At 63.1% G+C, this 17,523-nt stretch overlaps 2 protein-coding genes across 12 annotated transcripts in view; one reads left to right on the top strand and one right to left on the bottom strand.

Annotated features, from left to right (window-relative positions):
- Positions 1–17,523, top strand: part of RASA3 (RAS p21 protein activator 3) — a 101,136-nt gene that overhangs the window by 79,066 nt on the left and 4,547 nt on the right. For 10 of the 11 annotated variants that reach the window (XM_042255112.1, XM_060394247.1, XM_042255111.1 and 7 more), the window contains 16 exons: positions 169–241; positions 1,274–1,350; positions 3,313–3,417; positions 4,244–4,400; positions 4,784–4,932; positions 5,470–5,584; positions 5,993–6,067; positions 6,453–6,576; positions 7,075–7,181; positions 8,004–8,081; positions 9,842–9,919; positions 10,278–10,351; positions 11,067–11,173; positions 11,476–11,558; positions 14,919–15,127; positions 15,256–15,359. In XM_042255112.1, coding sequence (XP_042111046.1) covers positions 169–241; positions 1,274–1,350; positions 3,313–3,417; positions 4,244–4,400; positions 4,784–4,932; positions 5,470–5,584; positions 5,993–6,067; positions 6,453–6,576; positions 7,075–7,181; positions 8,004–8,081; positions 9,842–9,919; positions 10,278–10,351; positions 11,067–11,173; positions 11,476–11,558; positions 14,919–15,127; positions 15,256–15,359 — 1,715 coding nt within the window. The remainder of the gene's footprint in view (positions 1–168; positions 242–1,273; positions 1,351–3,312; positions 3,418–4,243; positions 4,401–4,783; positions 4,933–5,469; positions 5,585–5,992; positions 6,068–6,452; positions 6,577–7,074; positions 7,182–8,003; positions 8,082–9,841; positions 9,920–10,277; positions 10,352–11,066; positions 11,174–11,475; positions 11,559–14,918; positions 15,128–15,255; positions 15,360–17,523) is intronic. The other variant, XM_060394248.1, reaches the window with a different exon arrangement.
- Positions 218–5,720, bottom strand: LOC121820483 (uncharacterized). The gene is made up of 2 exons (XM_042255115.2): positions 3,529–5,720; positions 218–3,041 (listed from the first exon to the last, which is right to left on the bottom strand). Exons 1-2 carry the CDS (start codon positions 3,572–3,574, stop codon positions 2,176–2,178), a joined length of 912 nt encoding a protein of 303 aa, XP_042111049.1. The 5' UTR covers positions 3,575–5,720; the 3' UTR covers positions 218–2,175.

Here is a 17,523-nt window from a genome sequence, read left to right as displayed (position 1 = left end):
CACGTGGGTGTTTCTGGCTCAGTAAAGGGTCCTGATTTGCATACCATCTGGTGCTGGAGACACAGCCGCTGGTGGTTGAGGCCGGGTGGTCTGTGCCCTGGAGGGCCGGGTGGCCCAGCCTTGGTGGAATCCAAGTGTTTTCCATCCGATCCTTCCCCTCGAATGCAGGTCAGAAGCGAAGAAGACGAAGGTGAAGAAGAAGACCAACAACCCCCAGTTTGACGAAGTGTTTTATTTCGAGGTCGGTGTTTCAGTGGCACAAACACAATCGACACCCACACCCCAGGGTCCTTGGCCAAAGGGCCCTTGGCCACTGCTGCGGAGAGTCCCGGGGTGCTGTCCCACACCTGGAGTCCCTCCCACCCGGCAGCGTGAACCCCCAGGAGCGCCTTCCTTCCCTGGGCAGAAAGGCTGCTTGCTGCTTCCAGCTGGACCCGGGTTTGTGTTGGATGCTGTCAGATCAGCGCTTCCCGAACGACCAAGACTTTGGGCTTTGGCTGGCTGGGTTTGGGTTTTTTGCTCCACCCAGTCTCCCCTGAGCAGCAGAGGGAGGCTTGTTTCACCACAAATAGTGAGGGTTTCGGGGGTGGAGGCAGCGCATTCAAACGAGAGCCCCCAACTGCCCCTTAGAACCAGAACCACCAGTTGGCTGGTGGGTGAGGGCCAGGCTGGCACAGAACTGCCAACCACTGCTCCGAGGTGCCAGCCCCGGTCCCGCTCGAGAGGCCATTGTCCCCCACAAAGGCCACCACAGGTGAGCGTGAGGGTCTCCCTCCCACCTCCATGGTTCACTGCCCAGCGCGGGGAGGGCGGAGCAGCCGTGCCCGTGTGGCGGCCATGCCATCGGGGCTCCCAGAGCAGAGTAGGTGCGCCGCCTCCAGGGGGCAGTGGGCGGGGCTTCTGGAGTGGGGCTGGAAGGCGTGTGCACGGAGTGCTGGAGCTGCAGGAAGCGGAGTGCCAGGGTGGGAAGCTGTCAGGGGACTTTGCAAACGAACTCGGAGGGGTGGGTCAGGATGTGCGGGGGGTCACTGGCCTCTTCCGCCTGGGCCCTCCAAAGGATGGGCAACGGTGGCCTCATCGGGCGGCTGTGGAGGCCTGGAGGCACAGCCTGAGAGCCTGGGTGAAGAACCTGTGCCGCCCTGGGATGTGCTCGTTGTAGCCAGGAGGAAAAGGTGGCCAGCCCTCCCTCACGGGGTGCACCTGCAGGGCTGTGCGGGAGTGAGTCAGCGGCCAGGGCCGGCGGAGGCGTGACGCTCGCTCTCCGTGCCCACAGGTGACCAGGCCCTGCAGCTACAGCCGCAAGTCCCACTTCGACTTCGAGGACGAGGGCGTGGACAAGCTGGAGATCCGGTGCGTGAGGGCATCCAGGGTGAAGATCCCCAGGCAGTGCTGGACCCTTGTGCTGTGCTTGGAAACTGGGTGCCATCCGTGAAGCTTACGGTGAACGGTGTTGGAGCGCAACCTCCAAAGATTTAGCTTCAGGACCGGGGACCAGGCTTGACCACTCAGAGCTTTTGTCTGGCAGAAGTTTTATTACAGTGAAAAAGGAGAGAGAAGTCTTCTGACACAGACATCAGAAGGGGGGTGGGGAGTGCCCCTCGCTAGTCTGATCGAGGCTTTTAGCACTTCTGCCAGACCCCCTCGCACAGCATGCTCCTAAGAGCAAGGTCAGTCAGAAGGGTCCCGTTAAGAGGAAGAAGCGTCCTTGAGCAAGATATTGTTTTCATATAATCATTAGTACAGAGCTTAGGGAAAACACACCTTTGAGCAAGATGAATTGTTCTGTAAAAAGTTAGTCTTAAAGATTGTTGTCATAACAACTCAGAGTTTAAGAAAAAATGTCTTACGTGACTAAGACAAAGCAATGTAGAAAAACATTTTTCCCTTCCTCCTCCTCGAGGCCCGTTTATCCTTCTCTCCTCCTCAAGGCCCGTTTGTCCCTTCCTCCTCCTCGAGGGCCCCGGAGTCCTTACCAGCCTGCCTAAGATGTAACTGTCTCATCCACAGACAGGAGCCTCAGTTTTCTGGATCATTTTAGCACGAGGATGCTGGGAGGTGGCTAGAGGCCACTTTGCAGTGTCTTCCCGGGTGCAGTGCAAAAGTTCCAAACCCCTCTGTGTGTGAGGCCTGGCCAGGCACACGGCTCCACTGCTTCAGGGCCCCGCGGCGGTGCCTCTAGCAAGGCCAGGCATCCCTCTGGGCCTCGCCAGCCCTCTTGCCTCCCTGGCTGCAGCTCCGCCCCTGTGTCTGGGGACAGATCGTAAGCCTGAGTCTGGGGCAGCCACAGTGGGTCTGACTACCATGCTCGTGAGAACTGTAGGGCTTCTCCAGATTTGACACCGTTTGAGAACTGTAGGGCTTCTCCAGATTTGACACCGTTTGAGAACTGTAGGGCTTCTCCAGATTTGACACCGTTTGAGAACTGTAGGGCTTCTCCAGATTTGACACCGTTTGAGAGCTGTAGGGCTTCTCCAGATTTGACACCGTTTGAGAGCTGTAGGGCTTCTCCAGATTTGACACCGTTTGAGAACTGTAGGGCTTCTCCAGATTTGACACCGTTTGAGAGCTGTAGGGCTTCTCCAGATTTGACACCGTTTGAGAGCTGTAGGGCTTCTCCAGATTTGACACCGTTTGAGAGCTGTAGGGCTTCTCCAGATTTGACACCGTTTGAGAGCTGTAGGGCTTCTCCAGATTTGACACCGTTTGAGAGCTGTAGGGCTTCTCCAGATTTGACACCGTTTGAGAGCTGTAGGGCTTCTCCAGATTTGACACCGTTTGAGAGCTGTAGGGCTTCTCCAGATTTGACACCGTTTGAGAGCTGTAGGGCTTCTCCAGATTTGACACCGTTTGAGAGCTGTAGGGCTTCTCCAGATTTGACACCGTTTGAGAGCTGTAGGGCTTCTCCAGATTTGACACCGTTTGAGAACTGTAGGGCTTCTCCAGATTTGACACCGTTTGAGAGCTGTAGGGCTTCTCCGGATTTGACACCATTTGAGAACTGTAGGGCTTCTCCAGATTTGACACCATTTCAGTTTGCGTTCCTGTGGGTCAGGATTTCCCTTGAAGCCTGGGGTTCTGACACTCAGTTGGGGGCAGGCTGGGGTCTATCCTGCAAGCCCAGCCTCCGCGTAGCGACAGGCCGTGGGCTGGGGCTCTGGGTGAGCCACTCTCCCTCCAAGGGCCTGAGCGCTTGGACCTCAGGCTTCAGCTGTGCTCAGAGTAGCCTGCGGGCCTGTCCTGCCCCAGCTCTGGGCTTCGAGGTTCCCATTGCCTGGCTACCCGGTAAGAGGCCCCATGCCTTCTGCCTTCCAGGGTGGACCTGTGGAACGCCAGCAACCTGAAGTTCGGGGACGAGTTCCTGGGGGAGCTGAGGGTCCCACTGAAGGTGCTGCGGCAGTCCAGCCCCCACGAAGCCTGGTGAGGCCCCCACAGCCCGGCAGCCCCGATAGTGGCTTCACCACCCTGTCCCACCTCTGGGGTGGCAGGTGCAGATCACTTGCCTCACGCCTCACCCCAGAGCCCACTCACTTGTGAACATGCAGGCAGACGGTGCTGTGCCCCAGGGAGCGTCCATCCCAGGAAACTGGAATCCCTGTTTCTGTTCCCAGGCGGTCCTGCTTGACCAACAGCCTGGCCTTGGGACAGGGCTGGACGGGAGGCCTGCAGGTGGCCACTGCCTCAGCCGCTTCGCACCTCAGGCTGCCTGGCAGGGGTGCTCAGGGCAGCTGGGTGCTGCAAGGCCGTGGGTGGGCCAGGAGGACGAGGGTGTCCGTCAGGAGCACCGCTGCGTGCCCCTGTGTCTGGGGCCACCCAGCCCACAGTATGAGCCCTCCCTCCCCACTAATGTCCATTTCTGAGGGTCTTTCCACCCGGGGCTGCTCAGTCTCCAGGGAAAACGGTTTTACTGCAGTCTCCTACACTGCTCACAGCCCTGCCCGTCCCCCCCACTCCCACACCCCTCTCCTGAGTCTGTGGCTCTGTGATCAGCCCAGAGAGAGCGACCATGGGGGCTGCCCCCCTGCAAGCTCCGTGGGGGGCCAGGTGGGGGACCCTCCCGGGGCAGGGACTCTGTGGGCGGGGGCGGGGGGCGGCCACTGAAGGGTGGGGATGCGCAGGGGGTGTCCCGCAGAGTGTCCCCGAGTCCCCTAACCTCACGCTGACCAGCCCGTGTCAGGAGGGCCCCTGCAGCAGGGTCCCTGGGGAGCGGCGGCCTCATGCTGCCTGTCCATGGGTCCCGCCCCAGGTACTTCCTCCAGCCTCGGGACAACGGCAGCAAGAGCTTGAAGCCAGGGGATCTGGGCTCCCTGCGCTTGAACGTGGTCTACACGGAGGACCATGTGTTCTCCTCCGACTACTACAGCCCCCTGCGGGACCTGCTGCTGAGGTCGGCGGACGTGGAGGTGCCTGCACGCCCCCCAGGGCCCTGCCCCCCTCCACCCGGCACCTGGCAGCCTCCCCCCACCCCCGCCCCTCAGCCTGGACCTCCCAGCCTGCCTAGTGCTCCGGGCGATCTGTGTCTCTCTTTCCTGGGGGTGGGGACCCCACAGCCCACAGGAGAGCCACAGACCCCACACCCCACACGGGAACCCCACACCCCACACGGGAACCCCACGCTCCACACCAGAGCCACGGGAACCCAGTAGGCCCGGGACTTGCGGTTTCTCTGACTGCGACCCCAGGGTCGGGGGCGGGCCCTCTGCTCAGCGGCTTGTGCTGCGTGAGTGGTGGGCGTGGCTCCTGGAGCTGCGGGCGGGCAGGGGCTCACTTCCCGCCCCTGCGCCAGCCTGTCTCCGCGTCGGCGGCCCACATCCTGGGCGAGGTCTGCAGGGAGAAGCAGGAGGCGGCCATCCCGCTGGTGCGGCTCTTCCTGCACTACGGCCGGGTGGTGCCCTTCATCAGTGCCATCGCCAGCGCCGAGGTCCGCAGGACCCAGTGAGTGCCGGCTGGGCCTGAGACCCTCTGGGGTCCTGGCCTGCCGAGGGGCTGGGCGGGGGCCCAGGCAGTTGGAGGCAGCCACGCAGACTTCACCAACACGCTGGCTCCTTCACTACTGTGCCTCTCCTCCTGGAAACAAGGTGGGCGGCGGGCAAGCAGGGAGCTGGGTGCCCGGGGGCAGCTAGGTTCCGAGGTCGAGGCTGTGGGGTCAGCAAGAAACTGGCATCAGGGGCCGGGTCCCTGCTCCTCAGGGCCTGCCACTGTTCTGGGAGGTGGGCTTTGCTGGGACCAACAGCTCAGAAAGATCCATAGGAGTCTGTGCAGATGTGGCGAGGCCACCCTTTGCCCCGGGGCTGTCCTGAGACCCTGAAGACCAGATGCGGCTCTTGGAGCGCAGGGCCCTGGGGGCCCCGCGGTGGCCGTAGTGGTGGGGGGTGGTCCAGGCAGGCCTGGGCCCCTGGCTGCTGCAAGGCGTCCGTTGGCCAGGGCTGCCCCCCACTCCCTGGACGCCTCCCTACCCACGCTGCTCCCTAGGGACCCCAACACGATCTTCCGAGGGAACTCGCTGACATCCAAGTGCATTGACGAGACGATGAAGCTGGCAGGCATGCAGTATCTGCACGTCACCCTGAAGCCCGCCATAGAGGAGGTGAGGGCCCGCAGTGGGGCCGGGCGCCCCGGGGCCCGGAGCCGCCGCCACCGCCGCCCAGCCTCCCGAGCGGCCTCCGAGCGCCCCAAGTCTCCCTCGCTTTCAAGTTAGAGAACTGCTTCAGAAAGCCTGCTGCTCCGCTCAGACAGGAGGACCCGGGGAGGACGCCGCGCCCGCCCCCCCCCCCCCCCCCCGCCCCGGGTCCCCTTCCTGGGAGGGGCGTTTCCGCAGAACATTTCACAGGGAGCGGGTCCTCTGCAGTTGGGAGGGCTGAGGCTAGATCCCGATTTGCTCTGTGAACCGAGCCCTGAGATGTTCCGTGAGTGACCCCGTGGAAGCTCACAGCGCCTCCGCCCACCGGGGCCCCAGCTCAGCTCACGTGTGGCTTGTCCCTAACGCTCTCTGTAGATTTGCCAGAGTCATAAGCCCTGTGAGATCGACCCCGTGAGGCTGAAGGACGGCGAGAGCCTGGAGAGCAACATGGTGAGACCCACGCGCCCTGCCGCGCGCTCGGGACGGGCAGGGCTGTGGGACCCCGGGCACCTGAACTGCAGCGCTGTGGGGGCCACCGGGCACCAGCCACCACACTCGGCTCAGGCGGATCACACTGTCTGTGCCTCTAAAGAGCCCAGAGGGGTCCTGGCCTTCTGAGGTCACATCCCGTGGTGCCATCTACGGGCCTTTGGTTGGCAGGGGCAGGGCCACAAAGTGCCCCTACGCCCTCCCTGGGTGGGTGTGGGGTCTGGACTCCACCGCACGCTGGTCCTGACCTGTGGTGGGAAGTCTCGCCCAGGGGCCCTGGGTGAGCGACCGGCTCCGCAGCTCCGGGACAGCTGGGTTCAGCCGGCACTGCCCTCCGCCTTTGCAGGAGAACCTGCGGCAGTTTGTGGACCGCGTGTTCAGCGTCATCACCAAGTCGGGAGTGAGCTGCCCCACCGTCATGTGTGACATCTTCTTCTCCCTGCGGGAGGCGGCCGCCAAGCGCTTCCAGGGTGAGTGCCCGTGGGCGCCTTGTGGAGAGGCCTCCAGGCCGCAGGGGACTCGCAGCTCCCATCAGGGTCAGGGCTCCAGCTGTTGCTGCTGGGAGGGGTCAGCCTCCAGTGCGGAGGGCTCCCTGTCTGCCCCTCCCCCGTCTACACTCCACTGTCTACGCCCGCCCCTGCGGGAGCCCGGCCCTGCCCGCCCCTGGGGGAGCCCGGCCCTGCCTGCCCCTGCGGGAGCCCGGCCCTGCCCGCCCCTGGGGGAGCCCGGCCCTGCCCGCCCCTGCGGGAGCCAGGCCCTGCCCGCCCCTGGGGGAGCCCGGCCCTGCCCGCCCCTGCCCGCCCCTGCGGGAGCCCGGCCCTGCCCGCCCCTGCGGGAGCCCGGCCCTGCCTGCAGAATCGCAGCTCGCAGCCGAGCTTCGTCCCAGTGGCTCCCGTTTTCTTCCCGGGCTCGGTTTCTCCCTGTGGCTCCCGAGGCCAGACGAGGCTGGCTGTCTGTCTCCACCACAGATGACCTGGACGTGCGGTACACAGCTGTGAGCAGCTTCATTTTCCTGCGGTTCTTCGCTCCAGCCATCCTGTCCCCCAACCTCTTCCAGCTCACGCCCCACCACACGGTGAGTGAACCTCAAACACAGCGCTCGAGAACTAGTCAGCCAGACCCGGCCAGCCCTCCTGCCCGGTCCTGCCTCCGGCCCCGCCCAGCGCCCCGGCCCCGCCCAGCCGCCCTGCCCCACCCAGCCCCTCCTGACCCGTCCCGCCCCACGGACCAGCGGAGGTTAGGGAAGGTGCTGCTAGCCGAGTAGGGGAAGGTGCAGACAGCTCCATGTGATGACTGGGTTATGGATGAGCCACGGGCCCTCAAGTCCTTATCTCGGGGAGGCGCTGAGACATTCTGATCTAAGTCACGTCATTAAAACCGTCGGATGGTGTGACCAGGGCTTCAGCTGAGGGCTGACGCCACTCTGCCCCCCAGGGGAAGACAGAGTGTCCCTGACCTTGGGTGGTCAGCATGGACTTCTGAACTCCCTCCATGACCATGAACGAGGCCCACGCCCTCATGGACAAAGTGCCAGGCGGCCCCCATGCTTGGTGGAAAGCCCAGGGTGATGGCCCGTTCCTGGGTTTGAGTCCAGCCTGTGAGCAGTGTCGGGGGCGAGGGGCCCCTGGGCAGGGTCCTGGGAGACGTGGCCAGAGATCCCCTTGGTTGGTAGCACTGGGTGTGGGTAGCCCAAGGGCTCGCCTCTTCAGCAGTTCCCAGACCGGACAGGCGGAGGGTCCACAGGGACCTGAGAACCCAGCACTTCTGGGTTTAGCTGCTCCCCACAGATGACACTCGCGACGGGACAGCTTTTAGGGGTGCCCTTCCTTTTGTTGGTGGCAGTTCTGGGCTCAGTCACAGCTCGCCTGAGAGAGTGTCACCTTCTCGTCTCTGGCAGGACCCACAGACATCGAGGACGCTGACCCTTGTTTCGAAGACCATTCAGACTCTAGGCAGTCTGTCCAAGTCCAAGTCTGTGAGTCACTGACTTTAATTCTCTTTTCAGCACGAAGGAGGGCATGAAGTAATAGGATGAGGAGAGTCGCAGTCTGGCCTCCCCATGTAAGGCTGTAAGAGCACCCTTGGGAGGAACAGGGTAACAGCAGGTGGCAGTGGCATCCCCTGAAGGTGTGACGTCCCTGTGGGCAGTGAAGTCACATCACCTATACACAGTGACCATCCCGTTGGGCAGTGAGTTCACCTGTGCATGGTGACTGTCCTGCAGGTGGTGACGTCCCCCATGGGTGGTGATGTCACCTGTACGGGGTGACTGTCCTGTAGGTGGTGACTGTCCCTGCAGGTGGTACATCACCTGTGCTTGGTGACTGTCCTGCAGGTGGTGACGTCCCTGTGGGCTGTGATGTCACCTGTGCGTGGTGACTGTCCCTGCCGGTGGGACGTCTCCCGTGGGTGGTGACATCACCTGTGCATGGTGACTGTCCTGCAGGTGGTGACGTCCCCCATGGGTGGTGATGTCACCTGTACGGGGTGACTGTCCTGCAGGTGGTGATGTCCCCGTGGGTGGTGACATCACCTATGTGTAGCGACTGTCCTGCAGGTGGTGACGTCCCCTGTGGGCTGTGCCATCACCTGTGCGTGGTGACGTCCCCTGTAAGTGGCTGGCACTCCCATTGCTGTGTGGATCCACAGATGTATGCCCTTAGCGCAGACACTGCCCAGCCGCACTGCACAGCTGGGCGTTCTCAGCCTGAGCGTTTTAAGGAAGTTGGGGTGCCGCCCAGTGACCAAAGCCTTGTTCACGCACCGCTAGAGGCAGCCGCTCTTTCCCCAGGCCCAAGCTCACCTGTCTCCCTTTCACAGGGCTTGCTCCCTCGAGACTGGCGTGTGGGGCCGGGAAATCTGTACGTGAGGGCAGCGGTGTAGGGGCCAGTGGCACGGCCGCCCTTCAGAGGCGGGTCCGTTGGGCTCTGCTGGGAAAGGGTTGAGCTGTGACTCACGGGGCCCCTGCCCCTGCCCTTCTACTGAGTTCACGGCCCTGCGTGCCCCCGGCCCTGTAGACAGCAGCCCTGCCCTTCTCCTGTGTCCGCAGCCCCACGTACTCTACCCCCACCCCAGGCCCTGCAGACAGCAGCCCCTGCCGTTCGAGTTCATAGTCCCGCGTGCCCCCAGCCCCGAGCCCTGCAGACAGCAGCCCTGCCCTTCTCCTGAGTTCAGTCCCGCGTGCCCCCAGCCCCCAGCCCTGCAGACAGCAGCCCCTGCAGGCCAGTCAGCTTTCTGGGAACCTAAGTGACACACACAGAAGCAGACTGAAGCCCCACACTCCATCCGTCTGTCAGCCCAGCATCTGTCAGCCGAAGCAGTGAGCGGGCCCCTGCCAGGCTGAGGCCCACACAGACCCCCTTATAATAAAGTGACTCGTGTGGACAGAGGCCCCAGGTTCCTCCTGCTGTTGACCTGACTCCTGAAACTGAGGACCTCCCCATCCCAGCAATGCATCTGGGAGCCACATGCCCACGAAGGGTGTTCAGTCGTGCGTGACAGGTCTCACCCAGGACCAGGACCCCGCGTATTGGCATTTTAAGCACAGCTTGAGTGGAGCCCCTCCTGTGGTGTGCAGCAGGCCTCTGCGGCAGGGGGTGCCTGCGCTCCGAGCTGCTGGGGAGAGAGGCTGGCCTCTTGTGGCCCCGAGCTGAGCTTGTCGCGGCCAAGCTCCAGGTCTTTCGGGTTTGGGCCAAGCGACCTCAGGCTTCGTTTAAGTGACCTTTTCTTTCTTAGGCCAGTTTTAAGGAGTCCTACATGGCTGCGTTCTACGAATTCTTCAACGAGCAGAAGTACGCTGACGCGGTGAAAAACGTAAGTCGCAGCATCAGTTACCCAGACTGACAGAGGCTGAGGTGGGTGACTCGTGGGAGGCTGAACTGAGCAGGGTGGGAGGGAGCCGGGGCGGCTTCGAGCTCCGGGAGAGGTGGGGGGAACCTCCCCCGAGTCGCCTGCGGCCTGGCGGCTCTAGGGAGCAGCAGCAGCTCTGGGTGCAGAGACCTTCCCGGGAGGGGCGGGCTCGGGGGAGGGGCCGGCCTCCGTGGCTCCCTGAGGGGCCCTGCCAGTACCCGCGCCCAAACCCGCCTCTTCTCTGGCTGCAGGAGGAGACGCAGGGCGCCCCGGGCAGTTCTCACAGCCTCCCCTTAACTGTCTGCTTTCTGTCCCACCTCAGTTCCTGGATTTGATCTCATCCTCCGGGAGGAGAGACCCCAAGAGCGTGCAGCAGCCCATCCTGCTTAAGGAAGGGTGAGGTGGTGGGAGGGAGGCTCGGGGCCAGGGGGCCTGCCCACGGGGCCAGGGGCGTCCAGAGCTGCCTGGGGCCTCGCGCTGTGGCTCTGAGACGCCTCGGGGCTGCTCCCCTGCGCTCCTCTGTGGAGGCTGCGAGGCAGGGAATGCCTGTCTGCAGGCAGGGGCGGGGGGAGACTGAACGGCCCCCGAGTAGTCAGAGGCTTCTGCCCGGTGGCTCCCTCACCAGAGTCTGAGGGCCCAGCCTTCCATCAGCCCCCAGGCAGAAGCATCCCCCGCCGGGGCTCAGAGCACAGGCTGCAGCCCGCAGCAGCTGGCTTTCTGCTGTCTTTGCCTCCAGAGCACGCTTATGGGGCCGGGACCTACTGCTGCACCGGCTCTGGGAGCACCTTCAGTCCACGGTTCAGGGCGGGAGGTGGGGGCTCCTTGGTGGAGCTCTGGCAGGCCAGGGCTGTCAGCAGCCCGCAACCTGAGGCTGGCAGTTGGCCCCAGCACAGGGGCTAAGCTTTGCAAAAGGAGAGGCCTTCACCTTTTGATTCTTCAGTCCTGTCCCTTGGAAATAAGATACTGAAACCCCGTAGTCTGCGTCAAATGGCACAGGAGTGGAAGTGGTGAGCTGTTCTGATTTGTGACTTTGGCCTGCGGGGGCGAGCAGGCAGGTGCCCTGGCCCCAGCCTTCGGCCACTTACCCACCAGACTGTCCTGTTCACGACAGGTTCATGATTAAGAGGGCGCAAGGGAGAAAACGATTTGGGATGAAGAATTTTAAGAAAAGATGGTTCCGCCTGACAAACCATGAATTTACCTACCAGAAAAGCAAAGGTAGGAAGGCAAGGGACCAGAGCCTCATCTTGGGTCCCGTGGGGTCCAGGTTGCTTTTGGGGTGAGCACTCCCTTACACGGGAGGCAGGGGCTCCAAGAGGGTGGCCTGGGTGGCGTGTGGAGCGGTTGGCCCTCGTGGCTGAGCGTGGGGGTCAGGGTCTTGGGGCAGACGCTCTTGTCCCGTGTGGGTGGCCTGGTCTGGATGGTGGGCATCCCCAGGCGCCTCGAGGCCCGTGGGAGCCTGCGGGGAAACCTGCAGGGAGGCCGGCCCCTCCTGGCGCTCACAGTGTGCTCTGCCGCAGGAGACCCGCCTCTCTGCAGCATCCCCATCGAGAACATCCTGGCCGTGGAGCCGCTGGAGGAGGAGTCCTTCAAGATGAAGAACGTGAGTCCCAGCCCCTACCCACCCCCCGACCCCCTGCCCCGGGTCCTGGTCTGCTCCTGGACCTGTGAAGCAGAGAGCCCACCCTGCCTGTTGGCCAGGACCCGAGGGGGTTCCCTCAAAGTCAGCTTCGGGTGGAAGCTGTGGGGCCCCCCATCCTGATGGGCCTCCCCGAGGTCCGCCTCTGCTGACCATCCGGATGCTGGCAAACAGCTGGGGACCCCTGCTTTGCCTCTGCTCCCCCGACGCCGTGGGGACCATGGGGGTGGGGGATAGTGCCCGAGTTCTGCCTGGTGAGCCCCTCCTCACGCTGGGGAGGAGGAAACACGCGCCCACCCCCGCCACATGGTCACCGCGTCCCTCCTGTGCCCCTGCGAGGCGCCAAGGGGGGCACAGGGTCCGCACTGGGTGCCAGGACGACCCGCTCTCCAAGAGGCCCCTGCAGCCTCATGCGGGCACTGTGGGGTCCTGGCCCTGAGTCCCACCTGCCTCAGCTGTCTTCCCAGAGCCTGATCCTAGGGCTTTTCTGGGTTGTGTGTTTTCCTCGGAAGACCTGCGCGCTCAGGCCCTGTCTGTCCTGTCTGCTCCCATCTCTCTTCTCTAATTCTGCTCCTAATTTTTAAAACAGTTTTTCTATTTTTTCGGTTCCATTAGATGCGTCTTGTGTAAGTCAAGTGCAGTCTTTTTGAAGGCAGATGGGGTATAAATACTAACAGATAAAACTTGAAATCCTACACACGATTCGCTGATCTTCCTAAGAGACCCTGACTGTGACTGGGAGGGTGGCGGACAGCGTGGGCCCCGCCATACAGCCGTCAGTGGGCAGAGCCCCCTCGAGAGTGTAGGCATCTGCTCGGCAGCCCCAGCCTGAGCCTCTCTTCTGAGGCTTGTCTCTGTGTCCCAAGGGCTGGGTGAATGGAGAGACGGCGCCACTGGGGTCTCCCTGAGGAAGGTGGTGGCCAGGACGCCCGTTCATCGGGTGGATGGAGCGGGCAGGGACCACCTGGCCGGGCGGTCAGCACCTGCGCCCTCCTCTGCAGACGATGGTCATCCTCAGGGTGGTCACAGGCCAAGCAAACGGCAAGCGGAGCTCAGCAAGGGGCTCCACGTAGTCGGTTCCCCTTATTTGTTGAGTTGTCGTGGTTTGTGGTTTGGGGGACAGTCTGGTTGAGCAGGACCCTGGGAATCCTGACCGAGGAGGGTCATCTGGAGCCCTTTGCACAAAGGACACTCCCGTGAGGAGGGGTTTCGTTTCAGCGTTCAGACACGTTGCCTCCCGTGCCCTTCGGGGCACTGCTGGGGCCTCGGTGGGCTCAGTGGGGCGCCCTCTAGGCTCTAGGCGTCTGCGTCCTCCGAGGTCACTGAGCACCCTGGTGTCTCGAGACCACTCCCCCATGACCATCCCAAGGAAGAGGGCCTGGATCTGGCCAGGAGCTCACCCCCTCACATGGGGGTGGCGCCGGCCTGGGCCGCCTGTGGGGCCCCAGACCCGCCTCCGCGTCTTCACGCCACTGCCCCGAGCGGCTGCCGTAAGCCCCTCCAGGCCGAGCGCCCAGTGTCCCCCAGCCCCTCTCCCGGCTCGCAGACCCCAGCCAAGCCTGGTTGGCCCACCCCGCACCTTTCTGTCCCCCGCGCTGGCCCCTGCAGGAGGTCTGGCTCGCACAGCTGCGTCCAGCCGCACAGGGTGGGTCCGCCTGGCCTCTGTCTGGTCTGAGGCTGACCCCGCGGCCGCAGAGGCTTCGTTGCTGGCTAGACGGGTGGTCAGAGGCAGGTGCCCTCGTCCTGCGCTGGCTCCTCACCTTGGCTTCCTGCCCCGCCCCCAGGGCGATCTGAGGCGATTTCTTGGGCAGGGAGGCGGCCTTGTGGCAGGTGCAAGGGTGTCTGTGGGCCTGAGGGAGGTCAGCGCCCTGGTCCTGCCCTGTGTGTCTGCACGGCATCGCAGCCCCTCCCAGGCCAGTGGCAGGTCCCCCCAGGATGCATCCAGGGAGGGACGCGGTGTGGAGCCGCGCCCTGGAGCAGCCAGAGCCGCTCATTCCCTCAGGGTTAGAGGTTCCTTAGTGAGGATGACTACAAGAAGTGTCAGGAGAAACACTGGAGGGAGTCCCTAACTTCAGCGTCCTTTTCCCTGCTGCCTCCGCAGAGCTGGTTCCCACGGGCTAACTGTAGGCCAACGTCCTCCTCCACTTGAGAGACGTTTTCGCAGGCTTGTGGTGTGCAGGCCCTATCGGAGGGTCCAGCCCATGAGGATGCTCGGAACTGAGTGCCTTCCTCCAGGGTGCGGCCTCTGTCAGGGATGGAGCTGTGAACAGATTGTGCAGTCTGCGGCCTGTGCGACGGTGCTTGTGTGGGTAGGGCCGGCCAGAGGAGCCTTGGCTCTTCACTCAGGAACCTGAACTCCAGCTCCTCTGGGAATTGTTCAAATCCTGTTCTGTCTTTCCTCACTGGGCACACCTCCCCGGCTTGCAAAGGCCACCTTGGACTTTGATATTCTAACTCTTGGCCCCCTGTGCCCTCTGACAAGTCCAGCCTGACAGCCCTCCTGGGGTCAAGGCTGCCGACCTCCCTGCCCTGCTGTGGGCAGCATGGCTGTGTCTGCTGGGAAGTCCCAGCCCTTGCTGCCCCAGGGGCCTTTGTCCCTGCCGCTCACCGGCCCCAATCAGCTCAGCTCAGCTAACTCCCGGCGGCCCGTCCGACCGCAGCTGGAGGGCCATTTACCCAGAGGGTCCCTCCTGACTCTCGCTGGGCCTCCTCCTCCATGCAGCCCAGGTGCTCTGAGTTCACTCTTGTCTTTCTGGCTGGCTAGACGCTCACAAGAGCAGAAACTCTGGGCCACTGAGTCCCCAGAACTTTGGACAATGCCTTGAACTTAGGATTGTTTGTTGAGTGAATAATAAACAGCAGAGGCAGCGGAAGCTCTGAGAAGCCTCAGGAGGTACATAACATCTGCCTGGAGGGCGGGGAGGGGCCCCTAGAGCGGCAGGCTGGGAGGGGCACCTCTCAGATGGACAACAGCGTGTGCACCGGTCCCGAAGCCGGTCTGGGGACGCAGATGGGAGGATGGACAGGTCTGCTGGGGCGTGTCTTGCACAAAGCCCGTCTCACTCAAGGAAGGAGGAGGTCCAGGGAAGCTGGCACTCTTGTGTAACGACCACATCCACTTCAGCCATCCCGGGGGCAGGCGGCAGTGCACCTGGGCCCCAGGAAAGGCAGCGCCTGGCCCAGCTGAGCAGGGCTGAGCCAGCCAAGCCTCGCTGCCTCACCTTGCTCCCACGCGACCTGGGCAGGTTGGCCCGGCCGGCCGCGGCCCTCGCGGTCCAGGCGGGGGCTCTGCCGTGCACTCCCCTGAGCCCTCCTTGCTCTCAGATGTTCCAGGTCGTCCAGCCTGAGCGGGCGCTGTACATCCAGGCCAACAACTGCGTGGAGGCCAAGGCCTGGATCGACATCCTCACCAAGGTGAGCCAGTGCAACCAGAAGCGCCTGGCCGTCTACCACCCGTCCGCCTACCTGAACGGCCACTGGCTGTGCTGCAGGGCCTCCTCAGACACGGCCCCTGGCTGCTCCCCCTGCACCGGGTAGGTCGTGGCTGGCTGGTGCCCCAGCCCCGGCGGGGACCAGTGAGGGGCCGGGCCCTCCATCTTTAGGGGCCGCTAAATGACCAACATCACAGCTGACCCTCCTCCTCTCCACTGGCTCTCGGCAGCGGCCTCCCAGCAAACATCCAGCTGGACATCGACGGGGACCGAGAGACCGAGCGCATCTACTCTCTCTTCAGCTCATACATGAGCAAACTCGAGAAGATGCAAGGTGAGGCAGGGCTGGGGGCGCCACAGCGCTGGAGCGGAAGAGGCTTCTGCAAGCTGGGTGGTGTTCTGGGGGAGTTACTTTAGTAACAGTTTCTGCCTGCGGCCTCTGAACTGCCAAATTCTTGAGAAGAGCCTGTCTTAGTAACTCCCACACCCCCAGAGGGCTTCATTCCTCTGTGTTTTCCAGGGAGCCGTGAGCGTGTGTGTGGACCCGTGTGAGTGTGTGTGCGTGAGTGTGGACCCGGGCATGAGCGTGTGTGAGTGTGGACCTGTGTGTGAGCGTGTATACATGTTTGTGGACCCTTGTGTGTGTGCGTGAGTGTGGACCCGTGTTTGAGCTTGTGTGTACAAGTGTGTACCTGGATATATGTGTGTGCATGAGTGTGGACCCGTGTGTGTGTGTGTGCATGAGTGTGGACCCGTGTGTGTGTGCATGAGTGTGGACCTGCATGTGTGTGTACATGAGTGTGGACCTGCGTGTGAGTGTGTGTGCATGAGTGTGGACCCGTGTGAGTGTGTACATAAGTGTGGGCCTGTGTGAGTGTGTGTACGTGAGTGTGGACCTGTGTGTGAGTGTGTGTGCATGAGTGTGGACCCGTGTGAGTGTGTACATAAGTGTGGGCCTGTATGAGTGTGTGTGCATGAGTGTGGACCTTGTATGTTGTGTACATGAGTGTGGACCCGTGTGAGTGTGTGTACATGAGTGTGGACCCGTGTGAGTGTGTGTGCATGAGTGTGGACCCATGTGTGAGCGTGTGTGCCTGCCCAGCAGCTCCAGGCGTGTCGACGCAGCTTCGTCTCTCTGGGTGCTCACTGCTCTTCTTTCCTACTGAACTAAGCAGTAGGAGGGACAAGTCAGGAGGCCTGGGGGCTTGGTTGGGCTGCATTGCGAGAGGCAGACGCAGGACAGATCCCCCAGCCGTGCCCTGGGGCCGGCGCTCTCAGAGCTGGGGTCAGACAGTCTGCAGTAGGCCTTGAGGCCCCGGAAGGAGCCTGGAAACAAGGCTGTCAGACTCTTCCTTCTCATCCCCTGGTCCAGCCTGGAAGTGTCCGTGTGGCCCGAGGCCTGGAGGGGGCCTTACCCTGCTTTGACAGGCACGCAGCTGCCTGTCCTTGAGCTCCACCCACTGTTCTCAGGCCCGCCTCCCTCTGTGCCCAGCACCACTCTGCAGACCCCTGCGCCCTTACCCCTGACGCACCCCCAGTCTAACGCCCCCATGGCCTGTGGGCTCCCCTCCCCCCGACAGCCTGTGCTCGTCTATCCCTTCGATGAGCGTTGTCTCAGAGCGCTTCACCTGTGATGCACGTGGGCCTTGAGGAGAGAGGCTGGTGTGCCTCATCCCTGTGCCCGGCACACAGGAGGCGCTCGGTACCTGCTTGCTGGACGGGTGGATGGACGGACGGTCAGACGGCAAGGGGTCTTAAGCACCCCGCCTCCCTCCTGGGCAGCACTGATCTTGACAAGCAGGGTTCACAGGATGTCAGTAGGATCAGGGACCCTGCCCCCCACTTCACGAAGGCACCGAAGCACTAAGTCACTTTCTACGGTCTTCAGGCCTCTGCCTGGAACCTCGGTGCCTTCTTGAGGCCGATAGTCTGCCTTCAGAGGCTCTCATCCCTTTGGGACCTTGTCTGTGTTCGCCAGACTGCCCTGAGCGCTCAGCCTGTGGGCTCGTGACGTTCCAAGGCCGCTGCCCTGGAGAAGCAGCCTCTTGGGGCTTGGAGGTGGCTGCGTCACTGTCACCCGCCCCCCTCACAGCACGGACCCCGGGCAGTGCTCCCCTGGAGCTCGGTGATGGTGCAGCCGGTGCCTTGGGCAGGCAGGCCCAGTGCAGAGCTGGCAGGATCCCTGCAGAGGGGCTGGCGCGGGGCCCAGGCTGCTGGTCAGAGCCGTGCAGCCGGGGTCCTGGTGATGGTGACCGGCCGCCCCTGCTGTGCCCCAGGCACAGACCCAGCCATCGGGGCCTGGGGAGGGCTCAGGGTGACTCCAGACACAAAGCAGCGCTGCCCACAGGCCCAGGGCCGCTGTCTGCCCAGAGACCAGGGCGGGCCTGACCTTCCGTCTCGGGGCGCAGACACTGCCCCGTGGCCGGGCCTGTGGGTCTTGGTGTCCTGCGCCACCTGGCTGTTGGGTGTCCCCCCGACTTTGAGTCTCTGACCCCCGT

Source organism: Ovis aries, chromosome 10 (assembly GCF_016772045.2).
Source record: "Ovis aries strain OAR_USU_Benz2616 breed Rambouillet chromosome 10, ARS-UI_Ramb_v3.0, whole genome shotgun sequence".
NCBI classification, from domain to species: domain Eukaryota; kingdom Metazoa; phylum Chordata; class Mammalia; order Artiodactyla; family Bovidae; genus Ovis; species Ovis aries.
The sequence above is the reverse complement of the archived record's forward strand: the minus strand, read 5'-3'. Positions and strand labels throughout refer to the sequence as shown.